At 36.4% G+C, this 13,380-nt stretch overlaps 1 protein-coding gene across 3 annotated transcripts in view; it reads right to left on the minus strand.

Moving 5' to 3' along the window:
• Positions 1-13,380, minus strand: part of Hook3 (hook microtubule tethering protein 3) — a 109,941-nt gene that overhangs the window by 25,664 nt on the left and 70,897 nt on the right. For 2 of the 3 annotated variants that reach the window (XM_090353841.1, XM_090353840.1), the window contains exons 12-15: positions 11,263-11,373; positions 10,539-10,626; positions 8,441-8,510; positions 5,615-5,755 (exon numbers count right to left, since the gene is read on the minus strand). In XM_090353841.1, the coding sequence (XP_090209967.1) occupies positions 5,615-5,755; positions 8,441-8,510; positions 10,539-10,626; positions 11,263-11,373 (410 nt within the window). The remainder of the gene's footprint in view (positions 1-5,614; positions 5,756-8,440; positions 8,511-10,538; positions 10,627-11,262; positions 11,374-13,380) is intronic. The other variant, XM_090353842.1, reaches the window with a different exon arrangement.

Consider the following 13,380-nt stretch of genomic DNA (forward strand, 5'->3'; position numbering starts at 1 on the left):
GTGCCTAGGCCCAGACTTCAAGAACAGGACTGACCAAAAAAAAAAAGAAAAAAGGAAAAGAAAAGAAATGTACAGGGTGGAGGGTATGGGGGGGGGAGGGAAATGGGTACCAAGACATGTGAAAGGGTATCAATGTATGTGAATTAATGCACCTTCTATCTGGCAAATATCATGTAACCCTTTTACTAATTACAATAAAAAAAAGAAATGTACAGTCAAATGTAGAGGTAACCTCCACCTCCAAAAACAACAACAAAACCCAACAAATATAGTCACTTATTTCAAAACAGTTCATAGAATAGAGGAATCATAACTGCTCAGAAAATTAAAGACTCAGAGGTAAAGTAGGCTTAACTTCAATTAGGACTGTAATAATAAATGAAATATTACTGTAGTCATTTATGTCCAGAGATGCACAGAAAAATGAGGAAATATGATATTCAAAAATGGTATTAGGAAAAGGCTGAAATCAGAAAAAGGAACAGATTAGATAATATATATCCCTTTGCATTTTGTACCAAATACTAAATATATGCAGTATATCCCATAATCAATAATTATCAACTTTGGCTGAATCTAGAATAACCAAAACAAACTTTAATAATGCCAATCTCATAAACTCCTCAGTTCTCCAACTTACTATGCTATGCTAATAGTCCTAAAATTCATGTACCAAAGATTTTGAATAGTCAAAGCAATCCTGAGCAAGAAAACTAATGCTAAAGGAACCACAACCATACTTTATTTCAAAACATAGTATACAAATCTACAGTAACAAAAACAGCAAAGCATAATAACAGAACCATAGGCCAGAGGAAAATTACAGGAGCTAAAAACATATAAATCCACTCCTTTTTAGCCAATTGATTTTTGGAAGAGATACCAAAAGGCATTCATTGGAGAAAAGACTGAATATCCATAAGTAGAAGATTTTTACTTTCAAGTAAATCCCCATCTCTCCCCATATTAAAAAAGTCAATTCAAAATGGATCAAAAGCCTTAATGTAAGATTAAAAACTGGGGTCGGGAGTTTGGCCTAATGGCAGAGTGCTTGCCTAACATGTATGAAGACCTGGGTTTGATTCCTGGTACCACATACATAGAAAAAAAGCCAGAAGTGGTGCTGAGGCTCAAGTGGTAGAGCTCTAGCCTTGAGAAAACCCAAGGACAGTATTCAGGCCCTGAGTTCAAGCCCAGGACTGGCAAAAAAAAAAAAAAAGACTAAAAACTTTGAAAGGTTGAGACGAAAACATAGAGGAAACATTTCAGGACAATGGCATATATATCTCTATCTCTATCTCTATAGATATAGAGATAGAGATATAATGTATAATCAATGAAATTTTATTCAGCCACTAAGACCACCACCTTACATTTACAGAAAAGTAATAGGAATAATATGGAGAACTGAAATAAGTAAGAGAAAGACAAGCAGTTGTATATTTTCTCTCATATTGGATTCTTAGAATAAAAATAAAAAGAAAAACCTACAAATAAAAGAGGGATTAGGGTCTGGGAAGGAGATGCAAAGGAAGGAAAAGAGGTTATAGAGAGTAAAATGAGTGGGTATGATGAAAGTACAATTTGTAAGGCAGGTGCCAGTAACTCATATCTATAATCATAGCTACTTAGGAGGTTGAGATCTCAAGCCAGCCTGGGCAGAAAAGATCCTGTGAGAGTCTTATCTCTAATTCAAACCTGGAAGTGGTGCTGTGGCTCAAGTAGTCAAGCACTAGCCTTGAACACAAAGAGGCTTAGGGACAGTACCCAGGCCCTGAGTTCAAGTCTCACAACTGACCAAAAAAGTACAATTTGTACATTAATGGAAATGCCACAGAAAAGAATTCATTTTTACAATTAATATGCTAATATTAATTATGCTAATAAAAAGGAAATACTAGACTGGAACAGTATTTCTGATAAGAAAAGAACAATATTATAAAATGTAAAAATGTATAACATTATGAAAGAGGTTGTGGGTAGTTTTTCAGTGGAATAAAATTTAGATAGGAAAAACTGTCTACATGAAGATAGCACCAGTGGCTCACACCTGCAATCCTAGCTAATCAGAAAGCTGATCTCTGAGGATCAGTTAAAAGCCAGCCCAACTAGTCAAGTCCATGAGACTCTTATTTCCAATTAGCCATCAAAAAGCTGGAAGTAGAGCTCAGGTGGTAGAGTGCTCGCACAAAACTGCAGGTCCTAAGTTCAAGCCTCAGGACTGAAAAAAAAAAATCCCAGAGGTAAGAACTATTAAAGGGGGAGTCCACAAAACACCTGTAAGCCTAAAGCTGAACTGTTATGACTACTATTTTCTATAACCTTTCTTTCTCCATCTTCTCTATTTTAATCTTTTTCCACATTTGCTTTTTTAGGGGGAGGCGTTGGCTGGACATTGTATTTTTATTTTTAAAATTAATTTGCTTTATTATTAGAGGTGATGTGCAGAGCGACTGCAATTACAAGAGTTGGGTAATGAGTACAATTCCTTTTGTACAGTGTCTTCTGTTCCTTCATTTTCTTCTAGTCCCTCCCACTTGTTTCACTAGTTGCATAGCTCACTTTCATCAGTTTCCAGTGAGCTCCACTGCGGCACTTATTCACCTTTTTGCCCTGAGTTATCCAACTACTTGTTTTTTGGGCTTCTCTTTTTGGCTAGTCCTCAGGCTTGAACTCAGGGCCTGGGCAATGTTTCTGAGGCTCTTTGTGCTCAAGAGTAGTGCTCTACCACCTATGGCTTTTTTGAGTATTTTATTGGAGGTAAGAGTCTCATGAGGGACTTTTCTGCCCTGGCTGACATTCAGCGGTGATCCTCAGATCTTAGCTTCCTGAGTTGCTAGGATTACATGTGTGAGCCACCAATGCCTGGCTCCAAGCACTTTTTTTTTTTTTTTTTTCCTGCCAGCCCTGGGGACTGAACTCAGGGCTTGAGCACTGTCCTTGGGCTTTCCTCAAAGGTGGTACTCTACCAGTTGAGCCACATCAGCACTTCCGGCTTTTCTATGTATGTGGTATTGGGGAATCAAACCTGGGTCTCTGTGCATGCTAGGCAAGCACTCTACCACTAAGCTCAGCCCATCCAAGTATTTTCTTAAAGGAACTCATTCACTATATGAGTTCACTCATTCACTGAGATTTCATGTATGAAACTGCTTTGCAATTCATGCTCAATATTTTTTTTTAAATTTTTTGCCAGTCCTGGGCTTGGGCTCAGGGCCTGAACACTGTCCTTGGACTTCCTCAAGGCTAAAGGTCTACTACTTGAGCTTTAGCACCACTTCCGGCGTTTTTTTCTATGTATGTGGTACCGAGGAATCGAACCCAGGTCTTCATGCACGCTAGGCAAGCACACTACCACTAGGCCAAACTCCCGCCTCAATGATATTAAAATTCCTAGAATCAGTTTAATATCTCAGCACCTTTAGAACTCAAATTTATAGGAAGAATGGAAGGATATAGAAAAGCCACAATTGTTATTTGTAAAGACTGACTCCTACACGAAGAATATATAAAGTCAAACACAGGACCTGTCATAGCAGAAAATTATTTTTAAAAAATGTCAAATCTGGGGCCAGGAGTGTGGCCTAGTGGTAGAGTGTTTACCTAGTATGTATGAAGCCCTGGGTTTGATTCCTGGGTATCACAGAAAAAGCCAGAAGTAGTGCTGTGGTCCAAGTGGTAGAGCTCTAGCCTCAAGAAAGCCCAAAGACAGTGCCTAGGCCTAAGTTCAAGCCTTAGGACTGGCAAAAAATGCAAAATGTCAAATCTAATGGTGCTGGTAGCCATGCCTGTAATATTAGCTATAAAGGAGGTTGTTGAGATTTAAGAATCTTAGAGCAGAAAAGTTCACCAGACTGTATTGCCAATTAACCAGCAAAATGACTACAGGTATGTCTCAAGTGGTAATAGGGTACCAACTGTGAATGGGCATAGCTGAGCACAAGGCCCTGAGTTTAAGCACCCCCCCAAAAAAAATAATATATCATGGCCATAAGTAAAGAAGAATATATCATGGCCATAAGAACAAAGAACATGTGATTACAAGTGTTATCTGTGAAGGATTTAAAAACTGGAAATGAATTAAGAGACAAGTCAAACAAAATATGAAGCTTAACCTGTCAGAGAGAACTACTGATTTCAACATAAGTGGATTTGAAAGAATGCATTAACAGAATATATCTAAACCTTTTGGGTAGAATAATGACTGTTTGGTTAAATTGCCATATTCTAAATCCTCAAAGTAAGTGATACAAAAAGTATCAGATTAGAATAATGCTTAATTCAAACTCCACAGTAAAATGATCTTTTTAAACAGCCAGCGAGAAGATAAACTTTAGTAACTTGATCATGCACTATAAAATACAATTGTAAAAATGAGAATTGAAGATTAGATGGTGGCCTTTTAAAATTCTCTCTTTTTTTTTTGAAGGAAGTACAGACTGAACATCATGCTAAACAAAACACTTATCACTTGAGCTATGATACTAGTGTGCGCTCTCTCGCTCTCTCTCTCTCTCTCTCTCTCTCTCTCTCTCTCTCTCTCTCTCTCTCTCTCCTCCCTCCCTCCCTCCCTCCCTCTCTCCCTTGTGGGTCATGGGGCTTGAACTCGACCTGGGCACTGTCCCTGACCTCTTCAGCTCAAGGCTAGCCCTCGACCCCTGGGTGTGGGTGTCGTTCCTGAGCTCTTCAGCTCAAGCCTACCACTCTATCCTTCAGCCAAGCCCCATTTCCCGTTTTCTAGAGGTTAACTGGAGATAAGAGTCTCAAGTTCTTTTGTGCTCAGGCTGGCTTTGAACCTTGATCCTCAGATCTCAGCCTCCTGAGTAGCTAGGATAACAAGTGTGAGCCACCGCGCCCGTCCGGCTTCTCTCTCTTTTTTTAAATTTGCTCCAGAGATGGGTTCTTGATACTTAGTCTGGGCTGGCCTTCAACTCAAGATTGTTCTTACATTTTCAAAGTAGGCACACACCATCATATCTAGATAATCATCTACTTTTAATGAGTTACTAATAAGACTAGAGCTTTGGAATTATCTTGAAGAAATGAAGAAGATAACATTGTTATAAAGAGCATGAGTAGGAATGAAAGGGGAAAGATGGAAGAGAATAGTGGAAGGGGTGACACTGATCAAGATTCACTGTATTCATATACTTTGTTGAACAGTAACTCCTTTATACAACTAATTGAAGATAAAAATAAAATTAAAGAAGAAAAAAAGAACATGAGGAAGGATGAGATGGGGAAAGACAGTAGAGTACAATGGAAGGGACATTAATTAAGATGCATTGTACTCATATTCTGACATCTAGAATTAAAACTACTTTGTACAATTACTTAAATTTAAAAAAAGTATGATACCCAGGCCAAGAGTTCAAGCCCCAGGACTGGGAAAAATTATTCTAAGAAAAACCTTAATAAATATATGTATGAATTTTAAAAAAGTATGATAATCTCTGCTAAATTCAAAAGCAAAGAAACAGATTAAAGTACTCTCAAAAGGAAATACAATTGCACATGGCCATTTTCAAAATACAATTCAAACCTCTCTTTAAGGGGATCGCAATCAAGGCAAAGGAGAACCTGTGCTGAAGGCTGACTCCTATGTATACTATACCTATTCTCTGTCTCCAATTCATTCTTGCGTAGGTTTGCATCATCTAGAAGGCTCTGCAACAAGGCAATTTTTTCATTGTCTGAACCCTCTTGATGAATTTTTAACATCTTATTCTCATGCTGGAGACGAATAAGTTTCTCCCTGAAGAAGTAAAATAAAAACCAATCACCTGGGTACTTCAATACAATATAGGAATCAAAATAAGCCAAACACAGTAACAGATTCAATATAGAGAAAACAAATGAGAAATAATAAAGCACCTGTAATAAATTTCTTTTCAAAATGAATAATCTGAGGTAATTAAAATATTTTTATATATTATGATTTTTAATGAAGGAATTTCCAAATTCTACTTCCTGCCTGACTCTTGAAGATATGATTAATATATTTGTTCTTTGGTTCTCATGGGAAAACATGATCTCTAATATATGCTCTTGAATGACCAATAGCTTGCTGGCAAAATATGAGGACTGTTTAAATATCCAGTATGCCCACTCCAACATATATATGTAAAACTATTTTTACAAGTCACTGTAGTAAAATTAGGTAGTTGAACGATATCATTTGTGCTACTGCCAGACAACATTCACTTAGAACTTCTCAACACATGTACTGCAGGAAAATTTATTTGAAAATTAACTTGCATTAAAGAAATAATACATTCTTTTCTTTCCACAAAATGTCTTTAAAATGAGTCCCATGAAAAACTGTCCTTACTATGCAAAACAAACAAAAAGCCTAAAATGACCTTTTTTCCACCCTGTCCGCTGGGCCAGAGCTATTTTACTTAAGTCTAGTGTGCTACCACTTTGAGCCACAGTGCCATTTCCAACATTTTGCTACTTAATTGGAGATAAGAGTCTCAATGAACTTTCCTGACATCACATTGCTTAACTATATTATTATAATTATATTTATTGAATAACTAAAAGTATCAAAAATATAAATAAAAGAAAACGTAACCCCAATACATGTTGTATTGGGATTTGTTACCTATAGTTAAAATTCTCATAATCTTTTCAATTATCAATTATTCTTCAGTATTTTAAACTATATATTAGGATATACAAATTATTATTGTTCAATTTTGAACTTTATATGTTGATACTGATTAGCTTTATAATATGCTTTGTGTATATCCTTGGCTATTTCCTTAAGATTAATACCCATAAAAGGTAATTATCTTAGATAAGAAAAGTATTCTGAGGCCGGGAGTTTGGCCTAGTGGTTAAAGTGCTTGCCTAGCATGCATGAAGACCCGGGTTCGATTCCTCGGTACCACATACATAGAAAAAAGCCGGAAGTGGTGCTGAGGCTCAAGTGGTAGACCTCTAGCCTTGCGAAAGTCCAAGGACAGTGCTCAGGCCCTGAGCTCAAGCCCAGGACTGGCAAAAAAAAAAAAAAAAGATATAAAAAGCTCTTATACAAAAATTACCCATTGAAAATATCAAAAGCCGAAAGTGGTACTCTGGCTCAACTGGTCCCTAGCCTTGAGGGCTAGACTCTAAGGACAGTCCCAGGCCATCAGTTCAAGCCCCAGGACTGAAAACAAACAAACAAACAACAAAAAACAAACAAACAAAAATCCACAATCAATTGTCCATTTTAGAAAGGGACATACAGATCCCTAAAAAGGTAAAAGTCATTCAGGATGGGTCATTTTTTTGGACTCCTGGTTACCCTCTTCAGCCCCCTAATTTTCATTCACATACACAGAAGGTAGGAAAGGAATTTTAAAAATACTATGAATAAATAAAAAAGTTAAGGTGTTACTGATGAAAGAATAAAGACAAAATTTATTTTGATCTACAGCACTGAATTTTTCCTAGACCATTCCAAATGGAAAAAAAAAGCAACAACTTAACTATTCTATCAATGGTTTCCCTCATTTGTAATAGTTACAAACCTTGGACTCTCCTAGAAGAGGATTACAATAGCTCAAAACCTAGATAGGAAAGGCCATATAGGATGAGGCTAAATGAAAGGACCTCCAGGGTATGGAAACAAGAGCCATAAAATGTGTAACTGTTGTTCTTAATGTACTACCTTATTTTTCATCTCTTTTGTTGTCCCTTGGTTATTCTCATATTATTATAGTATCTTACCTTGTTATCTGGTATATTGTATATTGTAATTGTTCTTAATGTACTACCTTATTTTTCATCTCTTTTGTTGTCCCTTGGTTATTCTCATATTATTATAGTATCTTACCTTGTTATCTGGTATATTGTATATATGTTTATTTGTTTATTTGAAAAAGGATAGGGAAGGGGGGAAAACAAGATGAGGGAGGGAAACGGGGACAAAAACATGAGAAGGGGTATCAATGTTTGTGAAGTAATGCACCTTCTATCTGGTGAATAACTGTAACCCTTCTATTAATTACAATTAAAAAAAGAAAAACTATTTTATCAAAATGAGAAAAGTCTGTTGGACATTAGCTGAAAAAAACTAACCTAGTGAAAAATTGAAAATTCAATATGGACTTCATTTTAAAGTTTCAGTAATACAGGAATTTATGCTTTTTTAATTTAAAAACATTTTTTTTACAGTTGTGAGGCTTAAACCTGGGGCTTGGCTGTTGTCCCTGAGTCTCTTTGTGTTCATGGCTAGTGCTCTACCACTTGAACCACAGTGACAGTTTTGGTGTTTAATTGGATTATTACCCAAGCTGGCTTCAAATTATGATCATCAGATCTCAGCCTCCAAAATAGTTAGGATTACAGGCATAAGCCATGGGCACTGGGCTGAACTTGTACTTTTTATACTGCAAATTTTCTCCAGAAATATTGTGCAGGGTGACTGTAAACATTACTACCTCCTTACCTGATTTCAGGTGTAATAATTTCTGCTGCAAGGCTATCTGAAGATTCTTGACTTCCCAGAGGTATTAACCCTATAAACACAGACATGAATAATACTATGTTAATGAAAACCCATCCTTTATTCACATAATTCAATTTCTGTAGGAATCCCTACCTTGAGTTATTTAATAGCAAAAATCAGGTTTTTTTTGTATTTAGAAACCTATGCCATATATATATATATATATATACACGTAGATAGATATAGATACATATATATATAAGGAAAATCATTTTTTCCCTTTTCAAAATTTTTTTTAAATTTTTTATTCTCAGGGTAATGTAGAGGGGTTAGTTACATTCACTAGGTAGTTGGTGCAATACTTCTCACACATTGATAGCCCTTCTCATGTTTTTGTCCCCATTTCCCTCCCCCAACTCCTCCCAATCATCTTGTTTCCCCCCCTTCCCTTTCCTATTTCAAATAAACAAATAGACATATATACAATATGCCAGGTAACAGTCAGATACAATGACAATATGAGATTAACCAAAGGGTAAAACAAGAGAAGAGAAATAACATAGTACATTAAGAACAACAATCACACAAGATACATCTCTTGTTTCCATATCCTTGAGTTCCACTCATTTAGTCCCATCCTCTTCTGTACCTAGGTTTTGAGCTATTTTGATCCTCTGCTAGGAGAGTCCTAGATGTGTACTATTTATTACAAATGAGGGAAACCACTGAGCCTATGTTCCTTTGGGTAGGCTTACTTCACTTAATATGATTTTTTTCAAGTCTCTCCAGTTCCTTACAAATGGGGCAATGTCATTCTTTCTGATGGCAGCATGGAATTACATTATACATAAGTACCACATCTTCTTGATCCAATCATCTACGGAGGAGCATCTGGGTTGGTTGCATATCTTAACATCTGTGCATAAATACTGGTTGAGCCACCACTATCAATTCTTTTGAGTATAATGGAATTAGAAATGAGAATGCTAAATCAATAGTAATTCTATTTTTAACTTCTTAAAGAAACCATCTGTTTCCACAGCACTGCATCTTCTTCTTCCTAGGAAAGAACCTAGAGACTTCTACAATGCTAATATTGTATGAGTGAGCTACTTCAGGTCCCAGCCATTTTTATTTTATATTTAATTTCAGATAGGGTCTCAGCCTTATTCAGCTCAGGATAGACTCAAAATTGTGATCCTTTTTGCTTCAGCCTTTCAAGTCTTGGAATTAGATATGTACCACTTAGCATTTTATTTCTGTTTGGTACTATTGTAATTTTAGAGGGGTAATTCTGAGGGGTACCTCTCTGGTAGAGTGCTTGTATAGCTTGCAGAAGGCCCTGTGTGTGAACCTCAGCACAAAAAGAAAAAAAAAGGGGGGGTGGTAGTAAGAGATAAGGGAGCGTTTCAATAGATCCCTGCCTAGGACAGCTTCAAACCATGATCCTGAAACCTCAGCCTCCCAAGTAGGAAGGATTATAGACATGAGCCACCAGTGCCAACCTAAAGTTTAAGACATAGTTTTAAAAGTCTTGAGAGGGAAAAACTAGAGGAAAGCAAAGGAAGGGGTGACGCTGTCCAAAAGAAATATACTCATTACCGGACTTATGAAATGATAACACTTGTGTACAACATCTTAACAATAAAACTATATTTAAATTTTTTTTTTTGGTCAGTCGTGGGGCTTGAACTCTGGGCCTGGGCACTGATCCTGAGCTCTTTAGCTCAATGTTAGTGCTCGAACACCTGAGCCACAGCACCACTTCTGGTTTTCTGATGGTTAAGTGGAGATAAGAGTCCCACAGATTTTTATGCCCAGGCTGGCTCTGAATTGTGATCCTCATATTTGAGCCTCCTGAGTAGCTAGAATCACAGGCATAAGCCACTGGTACCTAGCTATATTTAAACATTTTTAAAAAGGTTTGAAAGTCTTTTCAGAGTTGAGTTTTCAAGTTAAGAGAGATAAATTTTGAGCTAATACAACTAAGATACTTAAAATTTTTCTTTTTCTTAAGGTGGCAAATTAATTATGTTAAAGTAAATCTAATACTTTTATTGATACTATCCAAGTAGATTATCTTGTTGCGATGTTTTACCTTGAGTGGTAAGCTGCCCCTCTTGAGCCTGTACACAACGAAGCTCTTCAATAGTTTCTTTCAGAGAATCCCTTTCTGTTCTTAACCTCTGAAGAGATACAAAAACAAGAAAGATTAGCTTGAGTTTTATGAATTAAGTAATCAGCGTTCTTTGCTTTCCTAACAAAACAATAAATAATAATGAACATGGGGATATTTTATCTTGTGATCTACTATGGAATGACCACATAAGCTGAAAAAGATTCAAACACTATTTTTCCATTGTAACAATATTACATATCTACTATTGCAAGGCAGCATGGAATATACAGTTAAAAGTAAGAAACAAATCTACCTACTTCATCTTTAACATAAAAATAAAATGATAAGGTATTCATATTCACAAATCATGAAAATAAAAAGTACCTTTAACATTCAAAATATGTTGAATGACAAAAACTGTCTTCTCTATAAATTCTAAGAAACAGAAAAGACACACAATTTTACAGCAAGTCGAGAGTAAAACAATCTAAAAGTGGCAACAATGGTAGAATAGATAAATATATATTAAAAAAAATCAGAATGAAAGCAAAATGTGCCTTGCATCTTTTATGTTATTTCTGAAATTTAAAAATAGAATTTCTAAGTTTATTTATATAGAAAAAGGAATGTAGTGAAAACATAAATTAATATCGTGTTGATTTCAGCAATTCTGAAAATAAAAAACTCTAATACATATACTTACATCTTTTTCTTTTTGAAGACTGTCTACTTTCTCTTTCAGTCGCTTATATTCAAAATCTAATTTATCTGCCTTCTTTGATTCTTCAGATAATCTATTTTGTAGTTCTACTACCTGATACAGAAAGACACAATTAATTTTTGTAAATTGAAACATTAGAATTAATAGAGTATACTCGAGACTCTAGCTCTAATCTACAGAGGGGGAAAATCATTATTTTCATCTATAAGGATATATTAAAAAAAACCTTTTCCTATAATGAAATAAATTTACATGATCCAACAGCTTAATATATTGGAAAGAGCTAAGAATAAAAGTGTGTCTATAGGCAATGGGTGCCAAATGGCTGTAATCCTAGCTAGTCAATGGGCTGAGATCTGGGATCAGGGTTCAAAGCCAGACCAGGCAGGAAAGTCTGTGAGACTCTGGTCTCTATTTAATCATCAAAAAAGCCATAGCGAAGGGCCGGGAGTTTAGCCTAGTGGTAGCATGCTTGTCTAGCATGCACGAAGACCTGGGTTAGATTCCTTGGTACCACATACATAGAAAAAAAAAAAGCCAGAAATGGTGCTGTGGGCTCAAGTGGTAGAGCTCTAGCCTTGAGAAAGTCCAAGGACAATGCTCAGGCCCTGAGTTCAAAGTCCAGGACTTGCAAAAAAAAAAAAAAAAAGCCATAATAAAATTAACTAAATCGACAGACCCCTAATTAAGTTGATTTAAAAAAAAAAAAAGGAGAGAAGAGATTCAAATCAACAAAATTAGAGATGACAAAGGAAACATCACAACCAACATCTAAGAAATCCAAAAGATTATGAGAGACTATGTTCAAAATATACTAAATACATGGAGCCAGGAGTAGCCCAGTGGTAGAGTGCTTGCCTAGCAAGCATGAAGCCCAGGGTTCAATTCCCCGGAAGTGGTGGCAGAGCACTAGCCTTTGAGCAAAAAGTATCCAAGGATAGTGCCTACAACCTGAGTTCAAGCCTCAGGACTGGCAAAAAACCCCACAAAAAAAACAACAACAAAAAAAACAAACCCCCAAAACAAGGCTGGAAGTGGTGGTTCAGGCCTGTAATCCTAGCTATCCAGGAGGCTGAGATCTGAGGATCTCAGTTCAAAGCCAGCCCAGGCACTAAAGTCTATGAGACTCTTATCTCCAATTAACCATCAGAAAACGAAGTGGTGCTGTGGCTCAAGGGATAGGGCAGTAGCCTTGAGCTGAAGAGCTTAGGGACAGTGCTTAGGCCCAGAGTTCAAGCCCCACAACTGACAAGAAAAAAAAAAATCTAAGATATACATACATGCTGCCTAAGCTGAACCAAGAGGATACAAAAACTACTTAAATAGAATAATAACAAGCAATGAGATTAAGAAAAGTAACAGCCTTTCAACAAGAAAAACTCCAGGTCCCAATGGATTCACAGCTGAATTCTATAAAATCTAAAGGACAAAATAACAGCAATACTCCTCAAACTTTTCCATGAAATAAGAAACAGAAGGTTCACTACCAAACACATTGCTGGTCCTGGTGCTTGAACTGTGGGCCTAGCTAGGATTCTACCACCTGAGCAACAGCACCACTTTTGTATTTTTCTGGATACTTTATTAGAGGTAAGCGTCTCATGGACTTTCTTGCACATGCAGGCTTCGAACTAAGATCCTGAGATCTCAGCGTCCTAAGTAGCTAGGATTATAGGCAAGAACCACCGGTGCCCAGCTGATCAAGTGGCTTTTATCCCAGAGATGTAAGCCTTGTTCAATATATGTAAAATCAATAAACATAGTATACAACATAAACAAAGCCAAAGACAAGAATCACATGATCATCTTACTAGATGCCTTTGGCAAAATCCAATATCCATTCATGTTAAAATCTCTGGAGAAGCTAGAAATAGAAGGAACATATCTCAAATTAATAAAGGCTCTCCATGACAAACCAACAGCCAACATCATACTAAGTGTTAATAAACTAAAACAATTTCCTCTAAAATCAGGAACAAGGCCGAGATGTCCATTCTCTCTACTCTTTTTCCAATATAATTCCAGAACTCCCAAGAGACTCCATGCACTAGATCCTAGATGACTAACTTTTGCAAATTAGCAGGATATGAACACCACCTC

Source organism: Megascapheus bottae, chromosome 20 (assembly GCF_031878675.1).
Source record: "Megascapheus bottae isolate mThoBot1 chromosome 20, mThoBot2.hap1, whole genome shotgun sequence".
Classification (NCBI taxonomy): domain Eukaryota; kingdom Metazoa; phylum Chordata; class Mammalia; order Rodentia; family Geomyidae; genus Megascapheus; species Megascapheus bottae.